The sequence below is a fragment of the Kryptolebias marmoratus genome, linkage group LG20, assembly GCF_001649575.2.
Source record: "Kryptolebias marmoratus isolate JLee-2015 linkage group LG20, ASM164957v2, whole genome shotgun sequence".
NCBI classification, from domain to species: Eukaryota; Metazoa; Chordata; class Actinopteri; order Cyprinodontiformes; family Rivulidae; genus Kryptolebias; species Kryptolebias marmoratus.
Window position 1 is genome coordinate 8,108,417 of NC_051449.1, and position 15,605 is coordinate 8,124,021.

Sequence of the window (15,605 nt, forward strand, 5' to 3'; positions counted from 1 at the left end):
TTGTACACTATCACCCACCTTTAGTGGCAGTGAGCGATAAATGTTCAGAAGTGGACTGACCAACGTTTGAAGTTGTCCAAAAAAATGATCAAGAACCATGTACGAATATTTTGGACCTTTTGTTAATTATGATGTTAAAGATTTGATTTTCCTGTAAGAAGAGCATTCATTTATTCCATGAAATCTGAAACCACCACATGAAACCACTTTTTTTTTTTTTTTTTTAATTTGAAGTACCTCTGCAGGCCTGAAGAGTCTGGTCATAGGGGTTGTTTTAAGTACTCTGCAGTTCTTCAGAGAGATTCAGGTCCTTGCCAGGATAAATACAGCCGGTTGACTCGAGCCAGAGCCGGCTGCGTCACTGAGATTTGATTTCTGTTGTGGATGTATCCAACATTCGTTTTTTAAATTTATTTATTTATTTTACATGAAAGCTGGCCAAGTTATGACTGCGCAGATCAAATTCACCAGAAGAAATAAACTGAGGCTCCGTGTTGCATAATTAGTGGACGTTTGGAATTTCTAAAACCACAGTTTGTGGAAAAAAAACAAAAAAAGCCAACCTTTTGTGATGGATTTACAGGGTTATATTTTCAAATAAGAAGTCTAAGAATGTTGTTCTTTTTCCTGCAGTATGCCAAGGTTTCACCAACAATTTAAACCTTCTGGGTTCTAACGAAGACCACTACCTGAACATGGTGAAGACCTACAGCAACTGCACCGTGGTCCTGGAGAACCTGGAGATCACCTACATGGAGGAGCACCGTGACCTGTCCTTCCTCAGGGTAAAAACTAACTCGATCAGTTAAACAAAAGCTGAAGAGGTTTCCTTTGTTTTTAAGTTTTAAGAAAGTTTTCTTGAATCTTTCTGCGTGGCTCTTTGCTCAAACAACTTCAACATTTTAAGCCCTGGGCAGATGTGATTGAGGACCACACACACACACACACTCTCTCACATTCATGTCACACAAACACAGAATAACATGCGGTCAGCAGATATGATGAAACAGTTATAAATGAGACTTTTTGGTGTCCTATTTGTGTCTCCTTCACATTTTTTTCACACAGTAAAACTTGTGCAGATGCTTTTTGACTTTGACTTACACAGATAGTGGCCAAACAATCTGGATTGTGGAGCATATAAACTGCAAATGGGTTCAGTTTATTGCTAAAAATGTTGACAATTTACCATCAATTCCAAGATGAACAGAGCTCTATTTTACTAATGTGCTGAAAAAGTGGGCGCAGTTATTAGAGAAATCATTTATCTCAAAAATCTTTTTATTGCTGATCAAATTAAATACTCTCATTATATATATTTTTGTTAATGTAGGAAAATAAATCCAGTAAATGTTTTATTTTTCAAAATGCAGAAAGAATAAGCTGTTCTAATTTTTTCTATGTTCAAGGATCAGTATTAACACACATTGTTTCCTTATTGCATTGCAGAGCGACTGATATATATATATATATATATATATATATATATATATATATATATATATATATATATATATATATATATATATATAGTTTGTTTTTCATAATTATTGTGTGTGAAGTGTGCATCTTTATGCCATTTGATTTGGCAAATATCACCTGAAAATAATAATAATAGTAATAAAATAATAATAATGTGATTTTTTTATGGTTTTGAATTCAATGTGTATTTGAAAATATTGATATTATGGACATATTTCAATTACTCTAAATTTAAAAGTTTTGTATAAATGACCTTGTTACAATCTTTAAGACATAAAATGATTGACAAATATCAACTCATTGTGCCATAAGTTGAAATATAATGAATATAAATACAAGAAATACTAGTAGCTTTTGTTCAGTTTCTGCTGTGTTTGATGGAAGCTGAAAATCCTCCAGCTCTTCACACATTTTTTTTTCCTGAGTTTTCAGACAGCTTTTTCTCCTTTTTTCCCCCTCTGTAGTCAATTGAAGAAGTGGGTGGGTACGTCCTGATTGCTCTCAACACGGCCTCCAGGATTCCTCTGGAGAACCTGCGCATCATTCGGGGTCATTCCCTTTATGAGGGGGCGTATGCACTTGCCGTGCTCGCCAATTATGACAAAATGACAAATCAGGGCACCACGGAGCTGCTTCTAACCAGTCTGACAGGTAGACTAAATGATCCAGTCTTCAGTGACAGAATGTCACCCAAAAATGTTTAAACATGGTAAACAGTTTGAACTGCATTGTTTATAAAAATCATATTTAATGGCTTTTTGCAGAAATTCTAAAAGGCGGTGTAAAGTTTGGGAACAACCAGCTGTGTAACGTGGAAACGATACAATGGGATGATCTTGTCAATAGTGAAACCACACCCAGCATGGAGCGCCCGAAGGCGAGCAACAACCCACTTTGTAAGAGTTATGCTTCAGTGGGCAAGAGAAACAAGACAGAACTGGATTCATCCGTGTGTTTTTAATGTTGGGAAGTAAACACATTTATTTTTGTCTACTTTACAGGTCAGAAATGCCACTCGAGCTGCTTCAACAGTTCATGTTGGGCACCAGGGCCACAAAACTGTCAGACATGTAAGCTTTTTCCCCACATTTTAATTTTTATTATGTACCTATTCAAAACTATTTCTTTATTTACATGATTATTTGACATAATCATTGCATGCAGACAATAAAGTTAAACACACATTTAGCCACATTTCATTCATTGTTTTGACCTACATATTAAAAGCATTAAGCTCACTTCCTGTCAGCTCACTGAATTTGGGGTTCTCATCTGCAGTGACTAAGCTAAACTGTGCACAGCAATGCTCCAAGAGATGCAAAGGACCTTCACCGAGTGACTGTTGCAATGAGCACTGCGCAGTCGGGTGCACGGGGCCCAGACCCACCGACTGTCTGGTGAGACTAAATAATCAGCATGCTGAATATTTCATATGACTGCACTGAACTCTTTTTTAAAACAGAGCCCCCTCTCTAAGCAACTTTTGTTTTTATGATCAGAGATGATGTTTTTAGTTTTAATACCAGTGTGACACGTAACTGCTGATTAAATCTTTTTTTTTGGCAGGGCCTTGAGTTTCAGCGCCTGCTCTCCCTCTCCTCACAGCTTTGAGAATTAAGCCAAAGCTATGAAAGAGGAATGCAGTGTTATCATTAGTAAGGGGCTCTGTTTTTGTCCCGGCGCTCTGGGATGACTGTTGTTTCTGTTGCAGGCCTGTCGGGACTTCCAGGATGACGGGATGTGCAAGGACTCCTGCCCGGGCCTCATGCGCTACGATCCTAACCTGCACCAGCTGGTTCCTAACCCACACGGAAAGTACAACTTTGGGGCCACCTGTGTGAAAAGTTGCCCACGTAAGCACAAATATAGGCTAAAAACTGATATTTTTAGTGAATTCTTCTACATTGTATTTGTATTCACGGAGAAACATGCATGTTTCTTGTTCTTATTCTGTTTTAAAGATTTGCCCAAGTTGTCCTTCAGGGTTGATCAGCGGTTACAGTTTGTTCAAGTTTAATTATAAACTACAGAAATGAGGAAAGAAATAATTGAGTCTCAGGGTGTGTTAATACAACATCCGATCTTTAGAAGTTTAACTTGCTCAGATTTGTTTCTGCGTTACTCAGTCTTTAATGTATGACTAACATCACTGCTAAAAAAAAACCCATGAAAACCTTTTTTTTAGGTTTTTGTCTTTTTCCAGATACTTTTAAACATACCTCCTATAAATGATAAATTATGAAATAATCTTGCTCATATTTTACTATCATTCCAGATAATTATGTCGTGACTGATCACGGAGCGTGCGTCAGGACGTGCAGCGGTAACACATACGAAGTGGAGGAAGGAGGAATCAGGAAGTGTGCCAAATGTGACGGACTGTGCCCAAAAGGTCAGAGGTTAAGCTGTTATTATGCAGTCCTTTAGAGGTTTGTGATCATAGACTGAGAAGAGGTGGAACAGGTCAATGACAACATGGATCCCTGAGACTTTGTTTCAGGCATAACAGTCTAATTAAAGCAAAGGAAGGTAACGAGAGATGAAACTTGATCTGTAAATGCATAAAAGATCTAACTTAGAAAAACAGTCTATAAGAAATGTCTAACATCAAACTTCTCATTTAAACCTTTTGTGGATGCATGTATACAAAAAAGTTCACATTTAAGGAGTAAAACGTTTACATCACCTCTTCTGCAAGGAGGTTTCAAGGTCTCAGTACCAATGTTTTTTAACTAATAGATGTTGTGTCTTTCTTTAGTGAATTGTACGGCCTCTGGGCTGGATGTAACATTGTTTCTTATAGCACTGCAATGTTCAGCAGCTTGAGTCTTGAATGATCGGGTAGTTTTATCAACACATTCCAGGTCACAGGGACATTTCAACATTAGAAGTAGAACGCAACATGATACCTTTTGATATTGTGTCTTTTTCCAGTTTAAAGATGATTAAAGTTGTGAGTTGTCCAAGCAAAGTGTTGTTGCTGACAAATGTGAAGGAGATCTTTATTATTGTTTTTTTTTTATTATTTTTAATCATTTTCTCCCCTTTGTTCATACATTACTGATAAGACAATTAATGACTCTTACCTTCAACACAATATTTCTTTCCTCCCTTGTTTTCAGTGTGTAAAGGACTTGGGATGGGAGACCTGACTCACACCTTGTCTATCAACGCCACCAACATCGACTCCTTTAAAAACTGCACCAAAATCAATGGCAACATCGCTATACTTAAAACATCATTTAATGGGTGAGTCTGTGTTTTATACATACATCTATAATTTTTATACACTGAAGAGTTTCAGCATCTGTTTCTAATTGTCGTTCCGACACGTTTTCTTATTTGAAGGGATACGTTTACCAAAACCCCCAAGATGGATCCTGCTCAGCTCGATGTGTTTAAAACAGTTAAAGAAATTACAGGTAAACATTTTGAAACACATTAGTAAGCCATGAAACATCTCATGCCAATTAACACATCATTTGTTGCTTCAGGTTATTTGTGGATTCAAACGTGGCCGGAAACTATGAGCTCACTTAGTCCTTTTGAGAATCTGGAGATCATTCGAGGAAGAACAAAGCGGTATGATCCTTGTAAAAGCCTCCATTTGGTTCTTAATTACTAGTTCTTCAGTTTGAAACTGAAGGAACCTCTTTAACTCTAAAGAATTATTTGAAAGTTAAGATCTAGTTAAGAGGCTCATCAAACCTTTTTTGTTCCCACCTTTTCGTTGGGTAGTGGTAGCCGCAGTGTGGTCATGATCACGCTCAATATCCAATATCTGGGCCTTCGATCCCTTAAAGAAATCATCGATGGAGACGTGGTGATCAGTAAGAACCAGAACCTTTGCTACACAAACAAAAGCCACTGGGAGAGGCTTTTTAAATCTGCAAGCCAAAGTGCAACAGTAGAAGAAAACGCTGACGCTGCCGTTTGTGGTAAGCTCTCCGCTGCTCTGCAAACATTTGATCATGCAATGGACAAGCTAATTTCAAAATGAGGGCAATTACCCAGATCTCTGCATGAAATTATACGTCTGGTTTCAGCACGGAAAAAAAACACGTGTGACAGGAAGTGCACCTCTGACGGCTGCTGGGGTCCGGGCCCGGACATGTGTTTCGCCTGCCAGGACTACAGACGTGGTGGAAACTGTGTTGACTCCTGCAACATCCTGGAAGGGTAAGAAAGGAATCTGGGTTTTAAGCACTGAAATATTTTTTTTAAATCAAACAAGCAGTCCAAACATGAGCCTAGTCTGATCTATAGTTCACTTCTTCAAAGCCTGTTGTCATTTCCAGACTTTGCCATTAGATGAATTTAGGGATTATAGAAAGAAATGCCTAAGATCTGAGGTATTTTTGAAGTTAAATCACCAGTAAGATACAAGACAAACATTGTTGGAAAAGTGGCACAAATGCCGTTTAGCTTTGGAGTTATTTGTCAAACATTGATTCTTGACATGCTTACTGTTTAACTTTGCCCTCTTAAGAAAAGACTGGTTGAAAAGGGATCAAGATTTTTGTTTTTCTAGTTTTGAAAAGAAGTTGCCCTGCAGCAAGAGTTTGTCAGCCTTGTTGTTGTTTTTGCAGAGAGCCACGGGAGGTGGTCATGAATAAAACCTGCGTGGAGTGTGACCCGGAGTGTCTGCACATGAACGGGACTGCAACCTGCATGGCACCTGTATGTGTGTCACCAACATCTAAACTAATGTTTCAAAGAATAACGCCTGACATCTCGCTAAACAGTTTTGTGAACCAGATGTTTGAAGCTCTCAACATTTGCATAGCATTAAATCCCTTTTAGAAGTTTCAGATTTGGGGATTTCTTCATCAGCAGAGACCATAATGCTGTGCAACCACAGGACATGTTGTGTTTTGACTGAAGGGTGTGTCTTTGTGAAAAAGTTTGCCAACTGTCTTCTGTTTTATTCTTGAAATCTTAAGTTTGATTGAAACAAGTTTAGACCTTCTTCTTTAGTGAAAACTGAGAAACACACAGTGCCATTCCCAGTGAGAAACATGTTTATTTACTGTTTATTATTAAAACATTAAGTTACAACATTTGTGTGCAGAAGGTCTATTAAACCATTGTTTGACAGTTTCCCATTTATGTGGAAGATAAATGCAGCTTTCTTTGAGAAATTATGACCACTCTCAATAGAGTTGTAAACCTCAAGTCTTTTTTTATTTACTTCTAGGGTTCTGGAAACTGTACCAAGTGTGCCAACTTCCAGGATGGACTGTTCTGCGTGTCCCGCTGCCCTCAAGGCGTGCTGGGAAAGGATGACAGCCTGGTGTGGAAATACGCCGATGAGACGAGAGTGTGCCGACTGTGCCACAAAAACTGCACTCAGGGGTAAACAGGGTTGAGAACAGAGAGCCAGCATTTCATTTCTGTGTTACATATCATTTTACTTTTATTTAAACTCTTATAAATATTGCTTTTTCTTTTGGGTGTAACTGGAAGTTTGTTCCACCTCATATACCACATGTGATGGAAATGACAATAAAGTCACCTTATTTCTTGATTCCTTTTATTAAACTGATACAGAAATATGAGCCTGGCAAGTCATTATTATTACTGAAATAAGACAATTCAGGAGAGGTTATAATAGACGTTCCACTTACTTTTGTTTTCTTCATTTTAGGTTTCCAGTGGTTTCTATTTATTTTTATTTTCTTTATTTATTCTCTGGTTTCAGTGTTTAATTTTAGTGGTTTGTACTCCTTTATGGAACAAGAAGATAATGATTCAAATCAGGACTGAGAGCACACCGAATGTTTCCTACTCTCAGCACCGAGGCATGGTGGTATATGGATGAGTGAGAATGGAAATGGTTCTGACATGCCTTCAAACCACTGAAAGCATTCAAGTTAACAGTCCTTTGTGACTGTTTTATGTAACTTTTTATGTAGAAGAATATGATACATGCTTCAAAAGCACCTCAATAGTTTGGTATTTTCTAAATACATCAAATGGAAATATGGAAATAAATGGTTCCCAGTGACTGATGCATCTCTTCAGAGTATTTAGTTCTGTAGAAAATTGCAGAGAACTTGTATGCTTTTGCTGACAAGTGAAATCAAACAAAATTGAAGAAGTATACCAACAGAAATTAGTATTTGATGGTCACTGACCGCACAGCATTGTTTAGATTCACAGGAAAACAGTCTCTTGATGCTGACTTTGTGTGTGTGCAGACTGAAAAAATGAAACCGTAACTGAAGATTCTTTGTGTTGATGTGTTTAAAGGTGCACAGGACCTGGTCTTGAAGGTTGCCACAATAAAAGGTGAGTATAGAGGTTCTCAAAAGATCACAGGCTCTTTACGGTCTCCTACTTTACTGTGTAAATATGGCATTAAACAACATTAGATTTTTACTCAAGTCCAAAAACAATTATAACAAAACTAAAAGCCTTGCTTTCCTTAAAGGAATCCATATAACCAGTCATTTTTCATTCTATTAGCACACCAAAATTTAGCTTAATATCCAAAGGAATAACAAAGATTAACTTGCAATTTTTGTGTGCTAATATTGCTTTTTTGTGGCAGATATGTTGAATAAGGTTAGCTACAAAAGTTAATTAGTTTGTAGCTGTCAACCCAATGATTACTTCCTGAAAGTTTCATTAAAATTTGTTTTGTGGTTCTTCAGATATTTTGCTTACAGTACAGACAATTGAACATAAAAATAGACGGATGATTTAAAAAAAGTCCTCTTTCTGTCCTGAAGGCCTGCAGGTCTGTCCATGATTGCAGCTGCTGTGGTGGGGGTTCTTCTGGCTGTCCTGATTGCAGGAGTTTTTGTCTTTTTGTTGCTTCGTCGACGACACATCAAGAGGAAAAGGACCATGCGCAGACTGCTCCAAGAAAGAGAGGTGAGCTCATGAGAAACCTTCCCCTCCTCATAGACTGAAGATTTAACTTGTAAAAGTCCACACCGGGCTGATAGCCGTCGGCTGTTTTCTGCACAACTTCACTCTGAATGTCCTATCAGCCTTGTGTTTAATTATCTGAATATAATTATTTATATATATATATATATATATATATATATATATATATATATATATATATATATATATATATATATATATATATATATATATATATAATGCAGCTCAGACTCTAAATGACACAGCACATTATAGCATACAGTGACCACAAAAACAATCAGAACAAACATTAAACCAAAGACAAACTCATCCATACAATGTCCTTAATCCACTTTAATTAATAAAATACTGGCAAAACAAGATTTATACTTTTTTTTCTGCTCTGCTGCCTGGCTGCAGTCACAGTTCAGTCGGTGACCCTATAGCTTGACTCAGGATGGATTGTGTTCAAACTACCAAACATATGCAGAAAAAGGGAACCAAACCACCTTCTAAGGCGATCTGAGGGGAAAACGTTTTCAGTGCTCACTGAGGCAATTCAGACTTATATTGGGTGCTAAAACAGTTTTAAATGGTCTGAACAACCTCAAGCTTGCAGATTTTTGAATCACTACCTAAATGTTGGTGTCCTGTTTGTAGCTCGTTGAACCCCTCACTCCGAGTGGACAGGCACCCAACCAGGCTCTGCTGAGGATCCTGAAAGAACCTGAGTTTAGGAAAACAAAAGTGCTGGGATCAGGAGCTTTTGGAACCGTTTACAAGGTAATTGCACAAACACCTTATGTGTAAAACTTAAACTCCGCTGCTGAGCTGGGTTTTTTTTTTTTTTTTTGAGGTTGGAACTCTCAAGAACTAAAAGTGTTTTCACTTATCTGCACATGTTGTCAATTTTCGGTTACAACACACATTTTTAACTTGCCAGATCATGAATGACTCCACTTTTGCGCTCGCCCTCTTTGCTATCATCAGCAGGCTAACAAACCTGTCTGCGTTGTATCCTCAGAACTTTGAGCATTGAATTTAGAACCTTTTTCACAGAAAAGATTAAAAAATCAGACAAGCAGTCAATTCGTCCTTATCAGGTGCAGGATGTGCTTCTTGTGCAATCACTTCAACCCAGTTCAGATACCAGACATATGTAGAGGATGCATTCAACAGATGAGACCTTCCTCTTGTTGTCTGTACATCATCCCAACAGGGTTCTTCAAAACAGTATCAGACTACATCAGCCCAGTGATGAGGTCTTCTGTTGCTTCCTGGCTTCCTGTTGCTCAGAGATTAGACTTCCGTCCTGTTTGCTGCTGCCTTTCAATAAAGCCAAAAATCATTTTATGCTGTTTCTATATTCCTTTATTTTTTTTTATTCCAACTCTTGATCAGAGCTTGCTTTTAATTTTTAATTTTAAGAAATTTTCTTTCTTTGAGCAGCTGTAATTTTACATTTTTATCTTTCTATATGCTTTTACAGTTTTTCTTTTTTAGTTGCACTGTTGCTAAAATGTGCCATACAAATAAAGCTGCCTTACCTTGCCTTGCAATTCAAATATGTAACATGGTTTAAAAATGTCTCCTTGCAGGGTTTATGGGTGCCAGAGGGAGAAGATGTGAAGATCCCAGTGGCCATCAAGGTTTTGAGAGAGGCCACATCACCAAAGGCCAACAAGGAGATCTTGGATGTAGGTTCATTCACTATCACCTGCAGCTGAAAGGCGAAAGCAGACAGTAATGTGTGTGTGTGTGTGGGGTGGGGGTGGGGGGGTCTGTTACCATAATATTTCATGTACTAACTCTCAGGAAATAAATATTGGATCTACATCTACAACTAATTAACTTCTAAAGTCAATCCAATTCAAAATAGCTGCCACATCTAATCAATATTAGCCAACAGAAAAATGGCTCTAATTCAGGTAATTTTGCAGATATTGAGCCAAAATTTAAAGGTTCAACCAAATTGACTATAACTCCATCATTTTTATAAGATGATCTTAGTCTAAAACTCTGGCATGAAAGGTGGCAAATGGATGCATTCCTTCATGGAATGCTAGGCCTTTAATTTCAGATGTTATTTCCTACCATAATTTGGAGGAGTGAGTGAATGTTTGTTTATTTTTTTTGTAATTATTAATTTTTTTTTTACTTGATTTAAAAATAGCACAAAGTAATTGCCAGTTGCTTGCCAGGCGCCATCTCCGCTTGAATGTATCCTGCAATTTATAGCACAGTCAGCTTTGTTTGAAACTAATGAGCACTTGTTTTCTTTGTAATGGAGAACGTGTCGCATTAAACAGGGACTGCCTTGTGCTGTTTTGGGAAATGGGATTAATTCATTGGGGGGTAATGTGTAGGTGTTTGTGTGTAATCTGAAGTGAAAGTGTTGTGCAGAAGAGTGCAGCTTTGAGGCAGCAGCCTGCTCCAAATGCATCACTGCAAGCAGACAGACGTGCGCCTCAGAACCTGGGATTCTGTGGTCGAGCTGCTTGGTCACTGTATGTCTGAATCCAGTGGAAGTCCTGCAAACTTCCTGACTTGAAGGCTGTCTTAAAAAGCACACCCTTTATCCCTATCTCACTGTTAAGATGACAAAACTCCATGTAAAGTGGTTATTTACTGAAGAATTCTACATTTTGCACAAAGAAGACATTTTGATTTGCAAGTATTTACACAAATGACAAGAAACCTACTAAGTAAAGCTCAGTTTAAAGTTCTGTTTGCTCACATCTCCCTGCACCGAGCCATTTTATGTGTGTATGTGTGCCGGCCAGTGCTGATTATCCCCATGTATTTTCTAAAGCAGCTTTTCTGTTATGATGACTGTGAGTTTCCATTCTCGGGCAGTAAAATAAAGCTGGCTGCTAAGAAACTTATCCTCTAACAGCCTGTATCCCGCAGATGTTTCTCAAGCTATCAGTTGCCTGGATAAACATGCACATATCCAATATTAGTGAGGGCACAAGGCATGTTTTTTTTTTCCTCCTTTAAACCTTTGCCTTTTTGTGCATTGACTCCCATCAAAACTTCAAGAGCATTTGATGACGAAAACAACTCTAAATCTTTGTTTTTTTTATGTTAATTATAGGAAGCCTATGTGATGGCCAGTGTGGAACACCCGCACGTGTGTCGACTGCTGGGCATCTGTCTTACCTCGACGGTGCAGCTCATAACCCAGCTGATGCCGTACGGCTGCCTGCTCGACTACGTCAAAGAAAACAAGGACAGCATCGGCTCTCAGCACCTGCTCAACTGGTGTGTGCAGATAGCCAAGGTACGAGAGGAAACTCCTGAAAAAATAACATCACACTCAGCATGTTCCACATATTTTTTTAATTCAGCTAGTGAACTAGATTTTCTTTTTGTGTGAATGCTGAGTCAGCATGTAACAACTTCTGCCAAAGTTGTGCTATTTTAACCATTCCGGCTATGACTTCTATAACTCTAACTTTTATAAACATGGCTCTCTTTGAAATCTACTTCATCAAACTTGCTCTGTTTTTTGTCTTCTTTTGCTACTTTTAGTTTTTAGCGAGCATTTAGCTATTTTTAGCTAGTATTTTATTACCTTTAGCTTACTTTTAGCTTTTAGGTAGTGTTTAGTACTTCTAGTTATCGATTTGTTCCTTTTAGTTTTTAGCTACATTTTTCTACTTTTTGCTTTTAACTAGTAATCTGCTTCAATCAATGCTCAACATGAACCCTGCATATTCACAAAAATACTTGTTCCTTTCTGCTTTCATATAGAATAGTATAAATTATTGTTTCTGAGTAATATTAGGACACTGCATATCAGGATGTTATTGGAAGAACAGTTCTTTTGTAATAACTTGCATTAAATCATTTGTTTGCTAAAAGGGTATGAACTACTTGGAGGAGCGCCACTTGGTGCATCGTGACTTGGCAGCCAGAAACGTCCTGGTGAAGACTCCTCATCACGTCAAGATCACCGACTTTGGGTTGGCCAAACTCCTAAATGCAGACGAGAAAGAATACCATGCAGATGGAGGAAAGGTCAGTTAAAGATTAAAGTTGTTTGCATTACATGTAATTCAAACTGAAAAAATGTTTTTGTTTCTAAACTGAATTGTAAAGAAGCAGTTGTTAAAATTTAGATGACATGATGTAGCAAACCAGCTGATTTCTACAACTTATAACTTTAACCTTATTTGTTCACCTATAACCCATGGGTTTAACAGACAAATGACTTCCTGTACATAAATAAGTTGGAGTTTCGAAAAGATGGGATTATTTCACTTAATTTTGCTCTAAACCTTTTGTAAATGTTGAGTTTTATAAACAGTCTTAGTAAACAGAGTTCTAAATCAAATCAGATAAGTTTCTTTTGCCACTTTTTTTGTGTGTACTCTAGTTTCTCCATTAAAAACTGCTGATGTTTGTAATTTTCAGTAGATTTTATTTAATTTGTCAGCACACCTAATCTCAGTAAGCTCTAAATAACAGGATGAATCATGAATATTCACACAGAAACCTGGCCTTAACATGCTCATATCATCAATTACTTGATTGGTGTTAAAAATGTTTTATTTAAAGAAACATAACAAAAGCCTTTTATATTACTCTTATTGTCAATGTAGTTTGAACTCATAATTGGCCCACATACTGTATTTTAATTGACTGGTAACATTAGAAGGAGATATATAAAGATAAACATCTGCAGACAAAGCTGTACGCAGACACTGAAACCACTCCTGCGGTTCTGACATGCAGGGTTTCAGTGGAACTTAGTGGTTTTAAACAGGAAACAAGTTGTGTCTCGAAGACAAAAAACATTATATTCAGTTAAAAACATGCTTAGTTTGAAAATACATTCTCGGTTTCTCAACCTTTTTACCTGCAGACTGTACCAAAAACATTATTTCCATGTATCTTACGATCTACTTGTTGTTTTGGGTGGAGGGGGGTTGTAATGTGTGACACTGGCTCTTCCTTGGTGACAGTACATTTCTTCACTGTCTCAGCAAAATTCTGTGGCAAAGAAATTAACTAAATTAATTATTTTTTAAAATCTCTGTTACAGATTTTGCTCTTTTAGGGATAGTTCATGCTTTTCAATGATGTCCTTTTCCCCATCATTAATGAAAATGATGGGGCCCTTCATTTCCTCGCCAGGGACCGTCACCATCATTCACTTTAAGATACCTCCGCGTGGTTTCTTCTTCTTCTGGTGATGTCTAATGGCTGTGATCGAACAGCTTTATGCTGCATTACAGCTAAGAACCAGTAAAAAGTGTAGATCAGGACAGCCAACTCAAACAAAATAATCACTAAAAAGAAAACTCTATCTGACTGACAGTGCTCCTATTCTACCACCAATCTGCTCCACTGAGAGGTGAAGTTCATGCTGCCTAAGGTAGTATTGGAGCACTTTTATGAGTACAAATACACACACAGTGTTGAATCAATACTTGATACAGGTATTTGTACATCCCTAACAAAAAAACACTTAAAAAAAACTGAACGATCCCTTTTTAAATATGTGTCTCAGCAAGTTAATGGCTCTCAGCCATTCTTCATTTGCTTTAAAAACAACCCTATAAAACAGGCATGTTTAATGTTGCCAGCAAAAAAAAGATCTAATAAAAAAACACGAAGTGTGGAAAGTGATAGTAAAGCTGAAGAATTTTGCTTAAGGAAACACTGTAAACACTATAAATGATTAACATATTTGGTGATTTTTCTCCTTTTGCTTTTGTCCTTCAGGTACCGATAAAATGGATGTCTCTTGAATCTATCCTGAACAGAACCTACACCCATCAGAGTGACGTGTGGAGCTACGGTAGGTTTCAGCTCCCGGGATGTGAATGCAGGCCTTGTAATGGAAAACTGTGCACACAGTGTCCCAGATTGAGGCTGAATCCTCATGTATCTTCAGATATGTAAAACAGCTGTATCCTCCTGAGTAATGGTGACGGTTTCACTGGAGAAATATTTACTCATTGTTAAGTAAAATCCTTTAACAGCAGCCCATGCAGAGAGCAGAAAGCTTCTTTGTAGCTTCACACAGGCTGTTGTTTTTGGACTTAACAAAGCTATTAAACATTTTAAGATGCAAAATGAAAAGGCAGAAGCGTCATCTGTGATTTTAGCACGCAGGTAGCGCACACCTACACACCATCAGGTTCAGATGGACAATTTTCCATCAGGAGGGATCATTACCTCAACCCACTTGAGTCATTCGTTCAGCCCGGGAGCAAAAACACACACCGATGCCTACACACTCGCACAGAAGCTGAACGCAGCAGAGCTTTTTTTTTTTTTTTTTTACAAAGTGGGCCTGCTTCCAAATCTTCTTTTCCCAAGGGGTTGATTACGCCTTCCGCTCAATCTGGCAAAATCATCAGCAGACGCTGGCAGAAGAGATGGGCTTCCTTTCCTCCTTTTCCCCTTCTTCAGTTCCTCCAACACAGAAATGCATCCTGTCGACTCCCACTCCTGCACGCTGAGTCAATTTGTCAACATTTTGATACCGTGTACATCCTGTCAACTCCTGTTTCTTCTCTTTTTATTGCGGTTCAAAACAAAGTGAAAGACAGCTCATCGGACTGACATTTACCAACTGTCCCCACTTCTGTGCTGTAGGTGTAACAGCCTGGGAGCTGATGACGTTTGGGACCAAACCATATGATGGGATTCCAGCCAGTGAAATAGCCAGGATCCTGGAGAAAGGGGAGCGTCTGCCTCAACCACCAATCTGTACCATAGATGTCTACATGATCATGGTGAAATGTAAGCTTAGCCCTATAAATAAAAACTTTATAATCCATATGTAGTACTTAAAAGAGTTGTATTAGTTAGATAACATGTAGGACGGAATCAACTTTAGTTGTTTTTCAAGCAAATAACTCAAACTTTGATAGTTTCAGCTTCTTATATTTAGTTTCTTTATTTATCTAATTTAAAAAAAATTCACATGTTTGGCTTTGTGACTTTTAACGATGCAAAAACTAACATTAGATGAGTCTAAATTGGCTTCAACCATTGTCTCATTTTAAGCTTTTCTCATTTTCGCCCACCCTTAATAAACCAGTGAACCACTTTTAATGAGTTTCTCAGAAAGTACTCATTGATTTTCATCTATGATTGATTAACTTTCGGAGTCAACTTGATTCTACATGGCCACCACAGATAATCAGCTTTAGAAAACAGAACAAAAAATAGCAATTAGTTATTTAGTTTTACAGATATTGAGTTAAAACTAGGTGTGGAAATAGCTA

General features: G+C 37.7%; 1 protein-coding gene across 1 annotated transcript in view; it reads left to right on the plus strand.

The window, feature by feature from the left end:
• egfra (epidermal growth factor receptor a (erythroblastic leukemia viral (v-erb-b) oncogene homolog, avian)) overlaps positions 1-15,605 on the plus strand; it is a 40,704-nt gene that overhangs the window by 19,651 nt on the left and 5,448 nt on the right. The window contains exons 2-23 of the mRNA XM_017426054.3: positions 634-785; positions 1,947-2,133; positions 2,247-2,378; positions 2,484-2,552; positions 2,761-2,879; positions 3,194-3,335; positions 3,758-3,874; positions 4,605-4,731; positions 4,831-4,904; positions 4,977-5,064; positions 5,221-5,420; positions 5,529-5,661; positions 6,072-6,162; positions 6,680-6,837; positions 7,735-7,773; positions 8,217-8,361; positions 9,019-9,141; positions 9,957-10,055; positions 11,456-11,641; positions 12,226-12,381; positions 14,092-14,167; positions 14,971-15,117. Of these exons, the coding sequence (XP_017281543.1) occupies positions 634-785; positions 1,947-2,133; positions 2,247-2,378; positions 2,484-2,552; positions 2,761-2,879; positions 3,194-3,335; positions 3,758-3,874; positions 4,605-4,731; positions 4,831-4,904; positions 4,977-5,064; positions 5,221-5,420; positions 5,529-5,661; positions 6,072-6,162; positions 6,680-6,837; positions 7,735-7,773; positions 8,217-8,361; positions 9,019-9,141; positions 9,957-10,055; positions 11,456-11,641; positions 12,226-12,381; positions 14,092-14,167; positions 14,971-15,117 (2,760 nt within the window). The remainder of the gene's footprint in view (positions 1-633; positions 786-1,946; positions 2,134-2,246; positions 2,379-2,483; positions 2,553-2,760; positions 2,880-3,193; positions 3,336-3,757; positions 3,875-4,604; positions 4,732-4,830; positions 4,905-4,976; positions 5,065-5,220; positions 5,421-5,528; positions 5,662-6,071; positions 6,163-6,679; positions 6,838-7,734; positions 7,774-8,216; positions 8,362-9,018; positions 9,142-9,956; positions 10,056-11,455; positions 11,642-12,225; positions 12,382-14,091; positions 14,168-14,970; positions 15,118-15,605) is intronic.